The sequence below is a fragment of the Cyphomyrmex costatus genome, unplaced genomic scaffold (assembly GCF_001594065.2).
Source record: "Cyphomyrmex costatus isolate MS0001 unplaced genomic scaffold, Ccosl1.0 scaffold449, whole genome shotgun sequence".
Taxonomy (NCBI): Eukaryota; Metazoa; Arthropoda; class Insecta; order Hymenoptera; family Formicidae; genus Cyphomyrmex; species Cyphomyrmex costatus.
This window is the reverse complement of record NW_017278737.1, coordinates 611,622-633,220: the sequence shown is the minus strand read 5'-3', so window position 1 is coordinate 633,220 and position 21,599 is coordinate 611,622. Positions and strand designations below refer to the sequence as shown.

Genomic DNA, 21,599 nt, shown 5'->3' with positions numbered 1-21,599 from the left:
AAAATATCGGATTCTGGATATTCTTAGAGCAAATAATTCTAGAAACATTTTGAGACCAAAATGATCCCGGCAATTGATTGCTTTAATGTACTTTACTCTTGTACGCGACCCAGCACAGCCACATTGCGGGTCGAATTTCTCTACGTAAACGATAAGCAAAAAATTCGGATTGTGAACATTCTTAGAGCAAATAATTCTAGAAACATTTTGAGATCAAAATGATCCCGTCAATTAATTGCTTTAATGTACTTTACTCTTGTACGCGAACCAGCACAACTACACTGTGGGTCGAATTTTTCGACATAAACGTTGAATAAAAAAATAAGCTAAATATTATTTATCAAAATGGTAGAATTAATGTGCATGGCGATCGAAAACAATAATGAAATTCTAAAGGTTTTCAAATTTCAGGGAAATTTTGTATTAGTAGGAATTAGAGGAGTTATTGATTTCAAAACAAGTTTCAAAGAAACATTATTCATAATATTTAAAAAGAGCATAATGGACCATCGCGCGCATAGCGCGCGCAAGGAATGTGCTAGTAGTTTAAAAAATAGACATTTTACAATAATTATTATGATTAAAATCAAATGCAGTAGTCATTACAAATTCTGTACATATATTTGTAGTAATATAATTTTTACATTTTTTTATTTTTATGATAAAAGAATTAACTTTTGTTTTTATTATGCATCTTTAGTTTTATTATACATCAAATATATGATCATGCATCGTTGAATTGGTCTTTTTTACATAAAATTTATCGTGCTAATATCCTATAGGTACTAGATGAATGCTGCACTGAATTAATTTCATCGCCGACGGAAAATTAAATCTGTCTGTCTCAGTAATTGGTTTTAGTTAATGAGCTCTTGACGAAACTTTGCCGTTTGACATAATATTCGCACAGATATAATATTGTGACAATATCGGCAATTCACGTTGAATAGTTAAATTTTAATTACACTTATTTTTTTTTTTCGACGATACTATTAAATGATGTAATTAAAGAACATTTTTTTGCGATGGATTATAATAATCTTACCAAATTTAGAAAGAGAAATCAATTTTTTACAAGATCTGTTTTAATATAAAATTATTTGATTTTAAATATTAACATTATCAAATCTTATTGGACCATGAAAATTTCAATATTAATACATTGATATGTAATAGATAAAAAATAATATTTGAAATTCTTATTATTTTGTTCTTTTGTAACTTAAGTATATTAAATTAAATACATTTAATGTTGCGAAAACGTTTAAATTAGCAAGCTGTCGGATTCAGTGGATCAAAACGAGCGTAAACCGTTGAGATCCCACGTGTTCGTCCGAGTGTTTCCGATTCTCTCGTAAATGAACAACACAGAACGATAAATGCTGAGAGAGCGAAAATCACGCGGGAAATCCAGACGAAAGCACAAAGTCGCGCTTAATTGACCGTCCCTCACATTCTGACCATTTATCCTCTCCTCGGGCTTCGAAATATTTTTAACCTTGGAATACGGCGTAATTACAGCCAGGGGATTAAACTTGTCTCACTTTCCGAGGCCCCTTCGAGGCTGAGGTTCCGCATTCTCAGTATCTTTAATCCCGCCGGGGATGACGTGGAAGGGGTTAAGTCGAGAAAGACAAAAATGCTGATATCCTGCAGCCTTAAGTCAGATTACGTTGCTTTCATTTGACTTCTTTGCAGCGGCAAACGCCACCTGGCAACGTTTAATTTCACAAAATTGCATCCAAACAAATTATAAATGAAAAAACTAACATAGATACGTTATATCCAAGCGATAGCATTAAGAATAACAAAGATTGAAATTCGAAAAACTTTCGTATACGAGTAAAACGTAATAATAGTACAATTTAATATCAATAATAGTCTTTCCTTTTCTCTTTCTCTTTTAATTTCTATAATTTAAAGAAGCCGATACATTCACTTTGTAAAAGGTTGTTTCAACTTCTCAACTTGCACATAGTGCAATAAGGCGCATGTATGTACAGAAGAAACCGTCTTCCATTCGAAGTTGTTCTAGTATACATCCGAAGTGCGTCAATAGCAACCTCTAAGAGGAAGCATAGTTGTTCCTGTTGGAGACTTGAAGAGGAATAACAAGAAGTCTGCTCTTCCAGACAGACTTGTTCTTCTTCTTCTTTTTCTTCTTCTCTTCGTCTTCTTTAGACAGACTTCGGAATGGTTTTCTAGCTAAGGACTACAACTGTTGAATATCGAACGCACGTGTGTTACACGAAAGTACAATTGCTTGAAGTTGCACGAAAGTTTAATAAATTGGGAAATTGCAGTCAGTTAGTCTTCTGATTATGACAAATGAGATAAAGAGCTTGGTTAATTAAAATGTGTTGATACTGGCTGACATTTCGCGTTTAATGAGCGTGGACAAAAACACTTCTGTGCAAACCGACTGCATGCGCATTATTGCAAATTTACCAGTTTTCGTGTAATTATATTATATAACGGTCGTTACCAATGAAATTTGCATTCTTGGATAGACATATTTAATTGGTTTATTTTACATGTTTAATGGCTTATAAAACCACATCACCGTGCTTTTCGGATATTCCCTGCATTTGTCATAAAATTGTCATTGTTTTAAACAGCCTGTCCTTTGTTTAGATGCGGCTTTATGTTTTCATTTATGAATATATCGCAATGTGCATCAACCCCATGTATTTTCTTTGTTTATACTGCTTAATACATTTATACATAATACATTTAAGAAGCTTGAAAAAATACAGATACTGCTGTTATTCAAACTTTTCTGAAAAGAGTATTGTTGTTAAATCAATATATATATGCATTCTTATTATTTTAATTACTTGATAAATTTCATATTTCTATCTGAATCTGACTTGCAAAAATTAGAGATAAAAACGATGAGAAAATAATATCTATAATGTGATAATAAAGGGGAATATAATTATTTTTAAGTTATTTGCGTATTTTTTTTAAATTATACATCTTTAGTTTTTTCTTCTTTCATAGTTTGTACTTCTTATTTCTATATCTTTCAACAATAAAAATGTAGATATCCTTTTAAAAATACAGACATACAATTAATAGATAACTATTGAATTAAATATTTACGCTATGTCGTAAAAATGTATAATTTAATATTGCATGTACGAGTATTTTAATGCAAATATATTTATTTAATAGCGAATTTGATTAGACGCGTTCAGTACGCATTGCTACATATCAAAGCCATCGTACATAAATTGACGTAAAGATATGTGCTTAAATTCTCGATACATTTTATTGCAATGTTAAGCAAAATATGTGTTTTATATAATTTAAAATATTTGCATTTTACTTTTACAGATTAAATTAACGTATAATGGTCTTAATATGCATCAGTGCACATTAGTGCGTCCAACCAAATTCGCTACATAAGCATCTGCATAAGGCTTCGTATATAGGTATAAATTTCAAAGCATTTCAGTTTTGAGTTAACGTAAGAGAAATAAAAGAATTAATAAAAATTACTTCAGTAAAGAAAACTAGATAAATTTTTAATAAAAACATTTCACAGAATTTTTGCTTCATAATCAAATTTAAAAGAGAAGATATTCCCAAGGTCATTAAATAATTCAACCGAAGTATAAACGTAATTAATCTGTGTTACGTAATTAAAAATGTACTTCATAGCGCTATACGAAGATAATGTACAGTTAGATCCCTAGAGGTGAAAAATCTTTTCGTTGCAGATGTAGCTGATCGCGGGGTCGAGAAAAGTAGATTCCAGTCATGGCAGATAATCTTTCCTTCGCGCGTATGCAAGTCGCGCGAATGCGACTCATCGAGCCGCTAACGGTCACGTTCAAGTTCATGAATATAGGAGAGAGCGACGTCGAGACCCGGCAGGAGGGTAGCTGCCGGCAGGTTGTAGCAGCCCCTGACCCCCGACCAGCCACCCGCTTCTCTCGCTTCGTCGACGGAGAAGGGGGACAGTCACGACAGTGACCTTTGTAATAGCGTTATCACGCCAACTCGGTATTCCAGCTCGGTAGACAAAACTACCTTACAGTTCACACTAATGCATTAACGGACTGATTGTACAGCATCTCTGTAGGAATGACTTTTGCGACTGACATGTTAACCCTTCGCGCGAAAGCATACTTCGTAAAGGCGAAAGACGTGAGATAACCGGCATTTATTTCTTATCGGACATGTCGTTAATTACACAGCATGCTTCGAACTTTAAGACCAAACGATGTGACCTTTTCGTAAAATAACAATGAAAGAGGTCGTCATGCTGAACTCTCGCTTATGAAGAACTGTTATACGCGGATGTATAATATCTATTATATTCTTGACAGACTTAATAATGTAAATCTATCTGATAAATCTATCCTTAGATCACACACATGCGAAAAAAAGAGAGATTCTATGTGTCTATTTTGGTAAATAATATACTGAAAAAAAGTCTGGTTGCATTGGTTGGAATTTTGGTTGAAAATAGACAAAAATCAAAATTTTCAGATTAAATTTATTATAATTCTAGTTGAAAAATAATTAGAATTTTACAACCAGATTTATATGATATAAGAACCTTCTAGTTCGTTTTCAACTGGAAATTTTTCTCAGTGCAAATCCACAGTACGTAGACTACATGTCATTCAAAAGCGAGCGACGGTGCGATTTTTCGTGACCCGATCACGCTTGCGATTTAAAAATTATTCATGCCGAAGCGTATGCGTGGGTAATGTATCGTTGAAGCGTGTTATTGGCATTATCGTCTGTATAGTGCCTCCGCGCGAGAGAACGATGCACCACGTAGAGCGGTAATGATAACACGCATGCATATTTTACGGGATATCGGATGCCGGAGGAATTGCTCGTGAAACATGTTGCGCTGCGTTTGAGTCTATGAATATGAGATGTACGTCAGGAGATGCAACTTGCGCTGCATAAATGCGCGCATGACAAACATCTTACCGTCACTTTCGCGATGTAAAAGGTATACAGATTATGCATTGCATATATAATTATGTATAAAAATGAAAAAAATTTATATGAACTTATACGATACGAGCTTCAGCTGATGAAGTATACTGTGGGTCCTTACACTTTGCTATGTGTATCTAACTGGATACACCACACCTATTTTAATTAAGTGTTAATTTAACACATTCCTTATTTACTACCACTGTAAATGAACTGCTGCATATATGAGACCACTCTGCATTAATTTCATATATATTATGAATTCTAGAGAAGTCTATCAATTTTATCAAAGATTTTTATGCATGTGCATTTTAATGTAAGAAGTTTACATTAAACTGAAAATTATTGTACATTATATGAAAAATAATACAGTATGTTAAGAAATCGATTACGAAAATCCATGCAGCAGAAATGTTTTTCCTTTCATTTCTATTTTAAATTAATGTTTTTTATTATTATAGTACAATTTTTAACTAGAAGTTTCCAAACTTATCATTAATTTCAAGTTATGTTGAAAAATTGTATACATTTTCTAAAAGAATAAATGTGTTAATTGAAATGTTATATGAGATGTTTTATTATAATTCTACTTTAAAAAAAAATTGAGGTATAATTATGATTCTTTTACATTTAAAACTTCTGTTCACTTTTTTTTATTATTTATATACTGTAATAGTTAACTGGAAAATGTAAGATGTAACCAACATTAAGTGAAAGAATTCGTTTTCTATCTAGTGACATTGTCTCTTGGAAACAAATTCTTCTGCTGGACGTTGAATAATTATATAGCAAATGTAGAGTGCTAATTTAAATATTGCATGAGAGCGCCGAATAATTTAGCGCTGCCTCTGTATACCATAAAGTTCTGAAGAAAATATCAAAAGTTTATACTTTTTTTTTTTTTTAGTAAAATTGCGGTAAAATCGCGGACATTTATTATATTATTTAGCATGGTGTAGAAACGCGCAGGCTCGGTTACGATCGCCGACAATTACATTTCCGATTTTGCCCCTGCGCGTGTGAGCGAGCATCACACAGCTCATAAACCACTGGCACATCCCGGCACTTCCGGCCGTGCGGCGCAACGCCCCGTACGGGATGCGTTCAACTAAATCACCGATAATGAAATTGCGTAGCAAGCTGGGTGATAGGCTTTCGAGTGTGTTGGCGTGTCGACCGCGATAGACAGGTGCTCCCTAGGTGTAATCGGCCGACCGGTCGATCCGGAAGACGAAGGGCCGGAGAAACGAGCGCAAGAGTGCACGGGTGAAAAAGGGCGGAGTCGGTTGGTGTAATTTTATGTAAACTAATTACTCGTTAATTCGGTTATGGTCAACGTGCGCGGAATAGAGCCGTCAGCCGGTGCAATCAACCCCGCAAGGGACAGCGCAGAGCAAACAGAATCAGCGAGTTATAGAGAGGACGGAAGTGAAGAAAAGCAGAGGAGGAATCGCGGGGACAGAGAACTACGGGACCTCGCCGGTGTCTTCCTTGTTCGTCGTTCTTACGGTCCCTTCCTTGCATTCGTACGCGTCATTTCCGCTCCGTGATTGTACGAGAATGAAGAGAGAAATCGTTCGCTATTCTTGACAGCTGCAGTTGCTTATTCAAATTCTTCGTCCACGTCTTGCACTCCTGTCTCGTGAGAGAATCCTTTGATTATATCGTATGTATAAGTAATCATGCTGATAGCTTTCAGAGTTAAATAAAAAATTTTTATTTCTTTTTTATTATTCAAGCATGTTTTAAATTATTTTATGGGTCCTTTTTTTTAATGTTTTAATTAATAAAAAAAATGGATGACGTGTACTTTCGAATTCATATTATGAATTGATAGCATAACATATACTCATTATTGAAAAAATTTTATAAATTATTATTTATATAGAGTATAATGTGTTATATATGTATAACATAAATATATATTTTATTTTTAACGAAATATGATTATTCCTCTTTTTTCACATGGTACTTGACTATTTTGTTTAAGTTATGCTTATTATGATGATATTTTGTCTACTTAAAAAGAAAAGACGCTCACCAGCGTAAATAACTTCGCATAAGAGAATTAATGATATTTTAATGTTAAGCTAAATATATATGCGCATTAAAACAATGCTCGTTTGTTAAATCCTTCGCGTTGGGGTTTTATGTTCTTCCGGCTCCGAATAAAATATCATAACACCTTGTTATCTGCTCGCTGTAGATATATTCCTAATTGAAAGTTACGCCGCTATTATTATGCGATAAAAGGCTGTCTCCCTCGTGAAACGTATCCGAGAGAAAAAGCAGCTCGTCGTCGGTGCAAGTTGCGTTGTGAAATTGCATCAATTCTCGGCGAGGGAAACGGGACAGGAATCGCCGCGAGCTTTCAAAGGTTTAAACGAGACGGGGACGTTCAAGGAGGAGGGATTTTACGAACGGGAAATCCTGCAGCAAACTGTATGCACACACCTGACCGATCAATACGCGAGCGAGGACGTAGCCAGGACGAAGTTACCCTGTTACATCCCCGTCTGCCTCTTCATCCCACCGCGTGAAACTTTCGCGGCGATAACGCAGTTAAAATTGGAAGCTACTTTATTGTCAGTATTATCATTAAAAAAAAAGTAAAAAATTTATCTTTGGCGGCTCATTAGCGGAAGGGAAAATAGGAATGCAGTGTAAAAACTTGTGAAAACCTGGTGACAGACAGATTAATGAAGTTTAGCCAAAATTGCACCCTTATTGTATATAATCTTGTACCTATTTGAGAGATTATCGTAAACCTGGGCTGCGATCTGAATAATTCACAAAATTCTATGTCAAGAAATGAAAACAAAATAATACTTCTGGTTCTAATTTTAAAATTCCTTTAAGAGTTCGCGTTTATTTTCATATCGCGTAACTTGCTTTATTATGTCAACAATTTTATTTTTAGTATTAAAACGTCATTGACGTGCTCGCGTTTTTTTTCTTTAATACAGTTTTTTTTATAGAATATAAAATAACATTTTTTTCATATATATAACGCGCGTTTTTCTTTTATCACGATTTCATTTCACTTTTACTTTAATAATCGATTTCCATATTATTTCGCGCGCCTTGCATATAAATGTAATGAAATATATGCTACCATAGATATTATCTGACAACTCTTTATTTATAAAATCAACAGACGAGCGCTACCTTCCCCCGAGTGATTTCAAAAGTTTCATAGCGCGCAATGTTTCATCCATACATTTACGAGGAAGGGAGTTCGTGGCGCTTAAATATTTATGACTGTCGAGAAATATCCAGGACCGTCATTCTACTCGCGCTCCTTCTGATATTCAAACACACCATCCGTGTGATTGCAAGGGTACAGAACAGTATTTTCGTAGCCGCAAATCTATAATAGACCTCATGCAGTACTGATTTTGTTTACAATCAGTAAATACCTAATATAATAATAATAAAATTTCAATATAAAAGAGTTAAATGCTCTGAAATTGCGCAATAATTCTATATGCATTTCTAATATAATATGTATCATTGTGTACCCTAAATATATATTAGTCCTATATTTTTATAATCAAAATTAAATTGTCAAGATATTGTATTAAAAACAACATTAAGCGTTTTAATTTTATATTAAGTTAGCACAATTGTGAAATACATTTTGTTATTGTGACATTTATTTTTATATCACTTGTTTAATTATTTATAAATTGTGTTATTTTAATATTAAGAAATATGTGGAATTTCAATTAAATACAAATATTTAATACCATAATTATGTTATGTTAAATTAACTCTCATATGTTACAAATTTAACATAAACATTTCAACAAGGATTAGTTTTAACACAAATACAAAAAGTTTTTTACTGTATAAGATATTAGCATTGTAGTATTATATACATATAAGCTTGAAATTCTGCAGGCTTTTTTATCCTGAATTTCTGCAACATCATGTTGCCTCATGTTACTAACTATAAAAAATGAAATCGACAACCTATTAAAAATGCATTAATGATGCAAACCATACCCATGATTTGCATACTTTTGATGTAACATAGTTTTGAAGAGAGAGTGTAGAATATTATTAATATCGTTTCTAGAATATTATTATCCATTGTGTTTTATATAAAATCGCTAGTTAGTAATACAAAATTTAGCTAAATTACATTCGTTATGTGCAATAATAAAATATCTTTTAATTTAGAACAGAAATTTGAATTAAAATAGAGAAATGCATTTAGTAAACGCCGGTTTATATAACGCCTAATATCTTGTATGTAATTATTACTTTCTTCGCATTTCTGCAAGTTCGTTTTCTAAACCAATGTTAACTAATTACGATTAAAGTGCTTGCTTAATAGGCAATGCCTCGCGCACGAATACACACGAATAGGCACATTAAGAAAGTTTTCAAATTATTCTGATGCGTTTAATCCCTACGCAGTTATACCGATTCTATCTCATTTTCTCTCTGTCTTTTTCTTTCTCCGTTTCGTGTCTAGTCAACCTTATACATAGAAACGAAAAGGAATTTCACATTTCACGGTCCTTTAAAGTTCATAGCAGGCGAATCATTAGCGCGTGATCCCCATTAGCAACAGGTATAATGAGCGAACTTTGACGCCACCCCGCCCAACGTGAAGGTTTACGCTCGAGAAATCCTCTCTCGAGTTTCAACTGGAATCAATCAATGCGTTAGTCGATATCTGCGCAGAAAATTGGATACGCCACGAAGAGCTGGCCAGAGGTCGATTGCGAGATTTCGTGCGGAAAAGAGCATCGAAAGTTTTCCTAACGGCGTGAGTGCGGGAAAGGGATCGGACATAATGATAACACGGGTTTTCACTTCAACGGATGGAATCACCGGGATACGGATGCCCATGCAAAAGCAACAGCCGTCGGTTATCTGCCTGTCTTCCTACTGGCAGAAAAATCGAAGCAGGTATAGCTGGTATCACTATTGGGTGAACGATTTTATTTCCGTTCAGAATTTTTGCCCAGGCATTTAGCTGTAAGTAGTATAACATTATGCAATCAAAGCAAACATTTGAGATTCTTATCTTACATCATATAATAATCTTGTTAATAAAAAACATAATGCACTTTTATATGTTTCCGTAATTGCTTCTCGTATATGTGAAATTTATGTATTCTTCAAATGATTTGAAATTTTATTATTCGTCATTAGGTTCTAATCTTTAATGTTTTAGTAATTAAATATTATAAATAGTAATTAGCATTACAATAAAATTATAAAAGAGACTATAAGAGTCAAAACGCAGTTCGCAGTGTGCAAATATTTAACACTAACACAAAATCTAATATTTATTGAACCGACATAAATTCAAATAAGAGTATTGAGTAATGAGTAAAACGAATATTTCAGTTTCAATTCGCATCTTCAACGAAAAGAAATCATATATATAAATGTAATAATTATTATATATAATAATTAAATGATTATAATAAATAAATAATTAATTGATTAATTAAATATCATAATTAGATTTCATAAAAATCTTTTATGCTTAATTAATTAGATAAACAATTAATGATTAAAGAATGAAATGATAAAATAATACATTTTTTGTTAAAAACGTGTAAATATATACTGCGTGTTATGTATAACGTAAAAGACTTCGCAACTTAGCGACGATGTTATAATGACAGATAATATACTGGAAAAACAACATCAAGAAACTGTCGTTATTACAGAACGCAGGTGGACGCACGCACCACACATACACACACACACACACACACAGGAAAATATTTACTTTTCATTCTAACTTCTCGACACAACTTTGCATATAACGTTGCACGACACGTTAATGAATGCCAACGTGGTGTTGTTATTGAGAATAAGATGTCTGTTTCTTTCCTTCCCTAATACTTTTTGAAACATTTTTCGTTCGGAATAAAAAGGATAAAGAAAATAAAAAAATTGCATTGACAGACATCTTCAGAAAATTTTCGCGAATAACGAAGGACCTTTAAATGATCTTTGCAAATTAAGATGATACTAATTCCATTATGGCGCGAAGAGATGATCCTTTAAACCTTAATTTGATCGAACAAGTACTTTGAAGTCTCGCAGCAAAGTATCTTATCATTACCGCAGTAACGCGCAGACCTGAATTATTGGTGATTAAAGGATTGGAATATTTTAATCTAAAAAATTGGCTCCTTTTTAAAAGAAACTTTTTGTATAATAAAAAGAACGGTATATATAGGTATATTATATATTTGACATTGCAGAATATTCCATTTTTATTTTCAATTTGCAAATAGATAATTAGTTATAAAATAAAGGATTGAAACTGAATAATCTGTAGAGACACGGAAATAAATCATCTGTAAGATTTACTTTAAACATTTAATGATATCGTATGCAAATTAATATTCATGAATCGTAAATTAAATCCACATTCATTTTATAAATCTCTTTCAAATAAGGCTGATATCCTTTCTCTATATTTTACATTTATGAAACATTTCGATTTATTTTAAGCCAATAACTTGGAACTTCTGCGTATCAATACGCGGATATTGGAAATAAATAAAATATAGGATGACTTCTCTCTCTCTCTCTCTCTCTCTCTCTCTCTCTCTCTCTATATATATATATATATATATATCTTCGTGACCTTTCGATTGGACTGTACGATTTAGAAGATCAATTTTGAGCATGTCTTATTACCCGATCGGACCAGCATTTTCGTATCTCCAACTGAGATTTAGTACTGAGTATTTAACGGGGCGCTTTTACATGGATGTTTATGGTAGCCACCAGACTAGGAGTCTAGCAATTTCATTATACGGGCTCTTCGTGTCGTATCATCGTGCGACGCAGGCAGGTTCAAAGGGAGAGGGTTGTTTTGATCAAACTCGCTCGTGAATCATAATCGTGTAATGCGTGTACGGTGCTTTAAGTGCGGCAGGTTCAAGCACTGCTCGTCCTATTTTTCGAGTACGAACGAGAGCTATTTCGTGTCGCATTCGGACACTTGAATTCGCTCCCTGCTATGAACGGTCCATGCGAATTGTTGACTTGTACTACTGCAGGATCGGCGTTGACTTTAATCCGCGAATTGTTGATGCTATAAGCGCGCTTAGATACAAAAATATTATTCTTTTTGCAACGCTCATATGAAAAAAATTGTTAATTCATTCATCTTCTTCACTCAATTTTTCACACAATATTTTTTAATTGAGAAAATGTGGATTATTAAACAAGTAGAAGACTATTCAAAAATTTCATATCAAAATTATTGTACACAAAAAATATATAATATGCATACTTTTAATAGATGTATGTATGATATTTACTTGATTTACTATATGTACTCGAACAAAATAAGTATGCATTTTTGAAGTTTATTGATTGAGTATATTTCTTTAACGACGAATATGGAGGTAATATTTACGATAATATTAGGGATAAAGAAGAGAATATTACGTTCGTGATTGCGTTCTTTAGAATGTAGCTGGCATATCAAATCTGTTGCACGGTGACTTTATTGCACATAGTATAATGCAGATTGAAACGAACCACGCATTTTCCATTTACGGCGTTAGCTAGGGGGCTTTTACGAAAGTTAAAGGCTTTCTTTTCGAGCGTTCCGCGAGAAGTTCTATTATTCCGTATAAAACGACCATCTGAGAATGAAACTACAAAATTTACATAATTACAGAGAGTGAAAGGCATTTATTCGGTACGTGGATAACTTTTACGTGCAGTAGTAACAAATATTATTTGCAAAAAACAAACTGAAATGCGAGTCACTTTTTAATGTCGCCTTTTATATGCGTAACTTATGGAATAAAATAACTTAATAAGGACAAGAGAGATTGTTTTTTAACTGATTTGATTATATTTAACTGACGTTTAGAAGCTATACTATTTTTTTAAATAGATACTAAAAAAGTTTTCGATCCGATCAGATAGAATTTGTTAAAACTTTCTTCATAGTTTCTTTGTAACTCGTAAATTGTTAAGTGAATTTTGTGGGTGCCAGAGATAGCGAGTGCGTAAACCGCACAGCACGCGATAGAATTAATTACTGAAGCAAGATGTTGTCTTTAATCGTAAAAACGACGATATTTCATCAAATATAGTGAATTAGTAATTTTAGGGATGTGGCATGTATTTGACGTGAGCCTAACACGAGAAATGCGCGTTTACATGATAAAACGCTATAATGTATTATTGCGTTTCTATGGCTATATTTGACATGATCGTGAGACAATGATAAAAATGATAAATCTTTTGAAATTATTGCTTGTGCGTGATTTTAATATTCTTGAATATGTATTCTTGGCTTTATAACTTTTCTTAAATTTGTACTCGTCCTGAATTCATTCACAAAATGCGCTTTAGAACATACAAATGACTTTATTCAGTAGCACGAACATTCTTCTAATCAAAAATAACCATTAAGCCATCTGCACCCACTACAGTAATCATTTTATGTAGATATAATACGTGTAGGTTATTATATATAGTACAATGCATTATTATTTACTACATTAATAAATCAATTCAACTGACAACAATTTCATTAATATTAATAGTAAAGCACTGAAACTATAACACAATGTTAATATAAAGGCATATAACAGAGTGGTTGCGTGCAAATTCCTTTCATTTTTTTCCTTATTTCTACGACGTAAATTCTCGCGTGACGCAAATATCGGAATTACTCTAATATGTCGTTTATAAGATAATTTCAGTATCTATTACTATCTATTACTATAATAATAATAATGCACCTTTCAAAATAATAACTTATAATTGTGTGAAATATAAGAGAAACCATAATCATGCTTTTGCTGTGGTTTTACGTGTTCAATATATTTATCCTAAACGTGCTAGAGCTATAAACGCATGGTTTTGGAAGTTCACGGTTTCGCAGCATGTACGTGCAACTTTGTGTCGAGAACTTTGGGGTTTGCATACCTTGATAAATCGGATTGCTTTGATGAGTAATAACCAAGTTCGCAATATGCGCTACACGATCCATATTTAACAAAATAAGTGCATGCGCGCGCGCGCGCGTTGCACGAGAATTCGCATCCTGGACGAATTTAATTCCGGCGTCGGCGAGGAGACAATCCGGATAAGGGATAGTTTCTTGGAGCGAGGTCGATGCATGCAATGTATTACATGCCGAGCGGCGTGAACAGGGAACGTCGAGACACTCCGAGCTTTTCCTGTGCTAAACTACCGTAAACATAAACATGGCCTTGCGTAATACGAGCATTAAACTAGCACAAACTCGCACTCGCGTGCGATGGTCGAAGTTTTGATCGCGCCAGACCAGAGGTTCTCATAGTTTTCTACTCTAACTTCTACTTCTACGCTCCTATATTTTCTTATACGAAAACCTGCTAGCAGTGCCAGCGCCCAAGTGTACACTCTGTCAGTAATATTTACGATGCTCTTCTAAATCATCCAAACTTCATTCTGCTATGAATGAAATTTTCTCGCCTGCAGCGAGACGCATCCAACAATCTTCTGAGACGATGACGCTATATTATTTATTATTAAATTCAACTTTTTACGTAAATTTCAAGAAACTTTATTTCACGATCATAAAAATATTATCTACAAAAATTATGCAAAAAATGTCTTCAATCAAATCCAATGCTAAAGAAAAATTTCAAATCGATTAATAATTTACCAATTTGCCATCAAATCATATTTTACGAACTCTTTTGTATTCGTAATTATTATTTGTACCGTTTGATTAATGCACGTCAGGGAAAAGTACAAACTTGTAATCTATGTGTCCAACTTTTCGCATTTCTCGCTCTTGAATTTCTTTGGATGTTATATACGTACGATTAATTACGGGGTTAAATAGAGCACTGCAATTTGTCTCGCTATTCTTCAGACCGTCGCAATTTACGCTTTTCGCAGAAAAGCCGTTGTTTTCTAACACCCGCGCATTGAATCGTGATAAATTGCGTGTATATGTGCAAAGCCGATTAGAATATATATAACATATAGCTACGTAATTATTTTGTATTTTAATAATAACATAATTTTAAAAATTACGTAATCTTTTGAAATGAAATCAGACATTACGTGAAAAAAAACCAAATATATGCTTTTAAAATTTTGTTATAATTTTATAATAAAAATGATAAAAAAGTAGTTTTTTTTAAAAATAGATTTATGTTATACATATTGGAATAGTTATTTTCTACGTTGTATGGTTAAACAATAAAATTATTCTAAATTATTCTAAGCAAGAATTTAAAAATAAATTTTATATAAACTCTATAAGAGAGAAAGAGAAATAAAATTACCGGAAATGTTTGAACATCTAATTAAGAGTGTAGCTACCTTTTCCTGATCCTATAAATTATTGTCGCTTGACACAATTCTTTCTTATTAACGTGGAAATATAAAATTTCCTATTACTTGATTATTTCAAAAATTCAGATTCTCAATCGCGGAAAAAAAAATAAATTAAAAATATAAAAATCTATAGTGATAAAATTTAAAAAACAAAAAGTATTCACTGATGGTAGTTTAATAAATATTTATTTAAGAGACAACGATAAATTTATATATTGAAGAATGAACAGAAAAAGAATGGAAAGTATAAAAGTATGAAAAATGTTCTTGTCACTTGACATCGTTTGCGTTTTAGTCTATAATTAATCCTGGCTTGCAAAAAGAGTCCGCTGCAGATGTCGAGGACGGAAAGCACACAGCAGCAGTTTGTACAACCGCCTCCGCCGAGTTAAAGATTTTAATTTTGTGAACAATTCCACTGGATGAGACATCGCCGGTAATTAAGCGGCGGACCTCGGTAGAAAAACCTGGAAGTATCTCTCAGTTACTCTCACTCGAATCGAGTCTTCATTCTCCTAGCAAGCATGTATAGTATGCGAATATGCACAGACAAACGTTTACGAGCGATGTTACTAGCAACGTCCTGTCGGTGCAGTACTGCGTACGTCACTTTACTGTAATTACGAGCGAGCTTAATGCGTGCTGCGAATGATACCTATTTGCAAGCTCCGGTGGTACATTACGTCGGATACCTTTCGACGTGCGCGCGCGCGTGTAATACACATATATTGACTCCTCGTATTATATAATGCGACTAAAGTCCAAAACACTGCCTGTCTGCGTCGATATTTTCAAATCGGCTGTACGCAGCCTGGGATTGGAGAACGTAGAAATGCGATTAAACTTGATTTTCCGGGCTTTTAATTAACAATCCGGTGGAAAACTCGTTTCGTCGATACGTCGCGCTGCAAAAACACTTTTGCTATATTTATAAATACAGAGTTTAAAATAAATGTTGTAAATACATAATCTATCCATTTCCTGTACAAAACGCATTAATGTCAATTGCAAAAGTATTCATGATATGTATATATAACAGAAACTGATATGATTAATTTAATAAGTAGGAGATAACAAAATATCCAATGATTCCTTATTTATATAAAAAATTTAATAATAAAAAATGTAATATATAATTTATACACAAAAAAGAGGCTAATATTTGTCTTTAAATAATTGAAAGAAATGCTTTTAAATGGATCACTGAGGTATCTGAACATATTTAATACATAATAAAAAGCGGAAAACAAACGCTCATAAGAGACTTAATCAAGAGTAATAAAAAAAAGTGCTAGTGAGCCGAATAGTGAGTTAGTTCTTAGAGCGCTTAGCTGTAAATATACATATAATTCAAATTATTAAAAAATTAAACTTATAAAAACGTGCACAAAATATTCATTTCGATCACTAGAAATATATATTACTACATTAATTGTTATCATTAAAACTAACTCAGGTTTCCCTAATTTTCTTTTAATTATAAAATTTTAGAACTATATATTTCGTAATTTTCTTAAGTAAAATGCTATGCTGCACTTTTTTTACAGTGCATTATCTAAATAAATTTAGAAGATATTCTATAGTGCTCTGGAATAATTTTCATGCCGAGAAAGCAAGCTTGGTTTATAGTGCAGACTAAGTAATGTAAGTTTAGGGGATATATCATATATGTGGGGATGAATAATGTTCACTGTGCACCTCCGCCTATATGACATCGACGAGTTTACTACCGTGCATGTTATCGCCGACGAAGCTGCAACTGCCACTGTTGCATATGTTTGAAAATTTCTCCTCATAACGTGATATATTGCACGATCGCACGCAATGAATAGATTAAAAAGGCAATATAATAATATTGCCGTCTGTCATTTATGCATAATTTCAAACGTCTATGCATAATTTTATTCAAACAAATTGTATGTTTGAATCGTAAATTTCAATACTGGGTGATAAAAAAAGTTCGAACATATGAGGTTTTGTATATTTATAAAATCCAAATAGCAAGCTACGTTACTTGTCATCATTTTCCGATTAAAATGACATTAAAAACATAAAATAACGTTATATTTGACGTCAACTAATGTGTTAGTTATATCTTATTAAATATCAAAGTAAAGACTTGCAGCAAAAGCTTTTCATTGGTTAATGAACTAAATACTACTTCATTAGCTGCCTCGAGAATTTATCTATAGAAAGTTGCATAACTATTGTTCGTGCGTTTCCAAAGCACTTCCAAGTTAAAGCCATTTTGAATATTAATTGTTATTTTTGGTATTTAATAAGATATAATTAACACTCTAGAGTTTGCTTTTTGAAAATATACTAATAATTTAATAGATTTTGTGAATGATATATAAAATATTGTGAATAAACTTACTGTAGATTATTTTATAGAAAATAAAATTCTTTCCGCGTTATCCTTTCTCACAACTCGCAGATATGAAAATGAAAAAAAATTGATTATTGATTAAAGGGAGAAATATTTTCTAAAAGAAAAAAAAAAAACATTGAAATATTATAGTTTTCTTTAAAAATTCCTAAACATCTTATTTTTAAATTATTTCAACTCTTAGATAAAACTACCCTCTTAAATATGCTATGCGATATTTTATAATGTCAATTAACGTTTATGCTCTCAGCAGTTTCAATATTGTATCTTTCAATAGACTCTAAAATGTCGCAATGTCACCACGTGTGTTAGAAACGGAAGCTCGAAGCGCGCATATAGATATATCTGTTAAATTTCTCATTTTATGCGTCAAGGAATTTTGCCGTAAATCGCGGCTTATCGAGTTTAGTCTTCGACGTAGAAATGCATTTATTCAGGTCGGCGCGACTGCTTGCCAACGAGATGGACGAAACCATGTAGAAACTTTCCTTCTGCTCAGCGGTTGATGATATTTCCGGAATTGAGAATATCTGGCTTGGTATTATCGTCCTGCCGGCAAATAGGACGTGGAAACTTTGAACATGTTACAGGACGGTACAATTTTTGAGCTGTGCGCACGTCCAACGAAACGTTCGTCCGGTTGTTTCGTTTCAATTGTGTTCGTGGTGAGTGTATTTAGCAGTTTTGGTAATAACAACCTGCGCCAGACGCGAACGTTGTATTTGTTCGAACGAACGTGACTTTACGGCGGCGCTTTAATTATGGAGATTATTACCTGCCGGTCGGACATTAGCTAAAATTTATGAGATTAACGTACATCCGCCAAATTAGCTGTTGTTCATCATCTGCTGGACAATTTGAAGTTTGCGAGATGATGGGTACCGTCACATCAATTAACGTTATGAACAAACAATTTGTAAATTATTCACCGAATAAAAAGATTTAAAGAGATAAATTTAATACAAACTTCTATGAGAGAAATAGAGAGATGAAATTAAGTACACACATAAAATAAAGTTGAAAAGTGTTAGGATATTTAGATAGCTATTTTTCTCTTTTTATGGCTTTACAAATTATTATCATTTCTTTGCTATATGCGTGGAAACATGTAAAATTATTTGATCAAATTGAAAATAATTTTTGGTTGTTGAAAAAGATAAAGTTAAAATATAAAAATTAAATAATCAAATAAAAATTTAAATATTATGTAATTTATAATATCTCATATAAATATAAAAATTTCTTGAGATATAACGAAGAAATTACAGTATAAGTTGCAGTGGAGTGCTTTAATAAAATATAAAATTCTTTTATTGCATTTGTTATTGATTCACTAAAATAATTTGATTTAATTAAAGTATCGCTCTTATTTAGAGGTTTCATTTAGTTTAAATATCGAATGACATTTGCAGATCAGTAAAGCGAAAGTACTTTCAAGTGCGTACTGCATTAACAAACAGTAGGTACCTTCCCTCGCCGAACCCTCTTATCCCATTGTTTGCACAAGCGAGGGTGCGCACGCGAAATGGGAAGCTCCGGAAAAGTGATCGCGGAAAGATGCTCGGTCTCGCACGTGGATTTCATTGTTTTCTTTTGCGTTATATATCTGCCGCGATGTCCCCGTGAAAATTCAGCGAGCGTGGAATCGTGGTACGTCAAAGTGTACGTCTGCTTCTGTCGACATCGTTCAGCTCGACTATTACTCATTCAATACTGCTCGGAAACGGTAACCGCGCTTTTAAAGTGAAATGAAAGCGTGGTATACTGTTCTGTTTGACAGGAAGTTGAATTTATGGGCAAAATCACCGGGCTGTCTTATCGCAAAACGTAAAAATAATCCGAAAAATTATCTATATTTTGTATCTTATTTATTAACGCATTGAAGACTTAAAATCGCAGGAGTATATTTTAGCGAAAAGTACAATTGAAATATTTCATTGAAGCTCATAAAATGACAAGCTCATAAAGTTCTAAAGAGAAAGCAAACTTTTTATTAATTAAACGCAAAATAAAGTTAGTTTATTTATTTTTTACATTTAATTTTCAAGACACAAGAAAGCTAAGATTTTAGTATCAAAACTTCAAAGTAAATTTCTAACATTAAAAGAAGACTAAGTATTAAACAAAAGAATTCCAAGAAAAGGTGAAGAAAGAAGCATGTGATGAGTGTCTGCTGACTTTCCTAATTTAAAGTAGCATAATACAATTTACGATTAAGTTCGGATCTTTGAATTACTTAAGAAAGTTTAGACTCTTTTTTATATTACACGGATATTTGCGCGTAACATTGATGGTTTGTCTAATGTAATGAAAAATGATAAAAACTCGACAGAATACTATTTATTTTATATTTTTTTCTTTTTATATACTCTTATTATTTTACTTATTTAATTTTTTTTTAAAGAGAATCATATGTCCCCCCTTTAAGCGTAGAAGAAGCGTAACGAGTAGCAATGCAGAGACATTTATATTACCTTTTGGCAGAAATCCAGCGTGTATTAGCCTCGCTTCCATGAGCAGAGAGGGTAGGAGGAAGCACATGGCCGTGCAGAGATGCACGAAGGTCGCCGTAGGGCCACCGTGTCTCCATAAATTATTCACCAGACCTAAAAAAAAAGTAGTTATCACCCTGCTCAGCGTCTTCCCCGAAGTTATACATTTTAATTAAGATCAATCAGTCATCTTTAAAACGTAAAACAGATGTTAGTTTTTTTTATCCTATTCAACCTTTTTTATGGTGTTATTACATAAATTTATTATTTTTCAATTGTATCAATCGATAGATTTTATATGCTGTACCGTAAAGGAAAATTTCTGAAAACTTTCGAATAGTTAGACTTGCATCGAACCTATTAAATTTTGATTAAGTCATCTCGCTCTCAAACTTTCAAATTAGTAATATAATATTATACATATATAGCGAGAAATATATAGTATCTCAGATTTATCGCACCTTTACTATTTTTTTTATACACTATTTTCGTATATACATATATTTGATATATAATCATAAAATAAAAGTATTATGTAAATATAAAATAGTTAAAGATCCAGATATCCATTTACAGTGTAATTAAATAATAAAAATTCCAAATTTTATTAAAATTTTCAATTCAAATAAAAATAAGTTAAGACAGCTATTGCAGATTATTTCAAGTTTTAAATAAAATAATTAATTATTGTATAATTTTAAACTCTACAGTAAATCATCTACTTTTTTGTATTCATAAAGTACTTATTTTGTACTTTGAAATTAAGGTTTGCTTACTGTTATCAGGATTATTAGTGAGAAGCGAAGATGGAGGGTCGCGCGAGCAAGCGCTCAAATGTCGGCCTAGTTTTATTCCATCGTTTGCCAAATTGCCGAGCTTCAAGAAGGCCGCACCAAGTAGCACCGGAAGTAGCACGACTCCGGTACCGGCTAGCACCAGGCAGGCATACAATTCAATTTTAGGAGGTGGCGCGTCCGCTGGCCATGGTAATGACAAGTAGGCTAAAGGAATGATATAAAGACACGCAAATTAAACATATTAAAATAAGAATAAAAGATTTATATACTTAATATATTTAAGAAGAACGCGAATTATTGATGTATTAAAAACCGAATTAATCTGCTGAACTGAAAATCTTGGCTTTTTTTAGATTTAAAATTTTATTTTGTGTTTTTTTCTTACATTAATTACGAAATATTGTATCAATCACTTTGATTGTTTTTGTGAAAAAATATAATTTCTTTTTTATTTTAAATTAAGATTAGCTTCTGTTTCAAATCTAATTACGATAAAAGTTTTTTTTCGAAGGAAAGATAATCTCACTTTATAGGGCAATTAAACTAGTTTCTTGATATTGCGAGTGATTAAACGAAAAGGGATAATGAAGAAAAGGAAAATCATTCGTT

At 32.7% G+C, this 21,599-nt stretch overlaps 1 protein-coding gene across 1 annotated transcript in view; it reads right to left on the bottom strand.

Annotated features, from left to right (window-relative positions):
• The window catches only part of tinc (transmembrane protein tincar), a 41,540-nt gene that overhangs the window by 13,792 nt on the left and 6,149 nt on the right, over positions 1 to 21,599 (bottom strand). Inside the window, exons 3-4 of the mRNA XM_018544519.1 lie at positions 20,970 to 21,194; positions 20,176 to 20,307 (exon numbers count right to left, since the gene is read on the bottom strand). Of these exons, the coding sequence (XP_018400021.1) occupies positions 20,176 to 20,307; positions 20,970 to 21,194 (357 nt within the window). The remainder of the gene's footprint in view (positions 1 to 20,175; positions 20,308 to 20,969; positions 21,195 to 21,599) is intronic.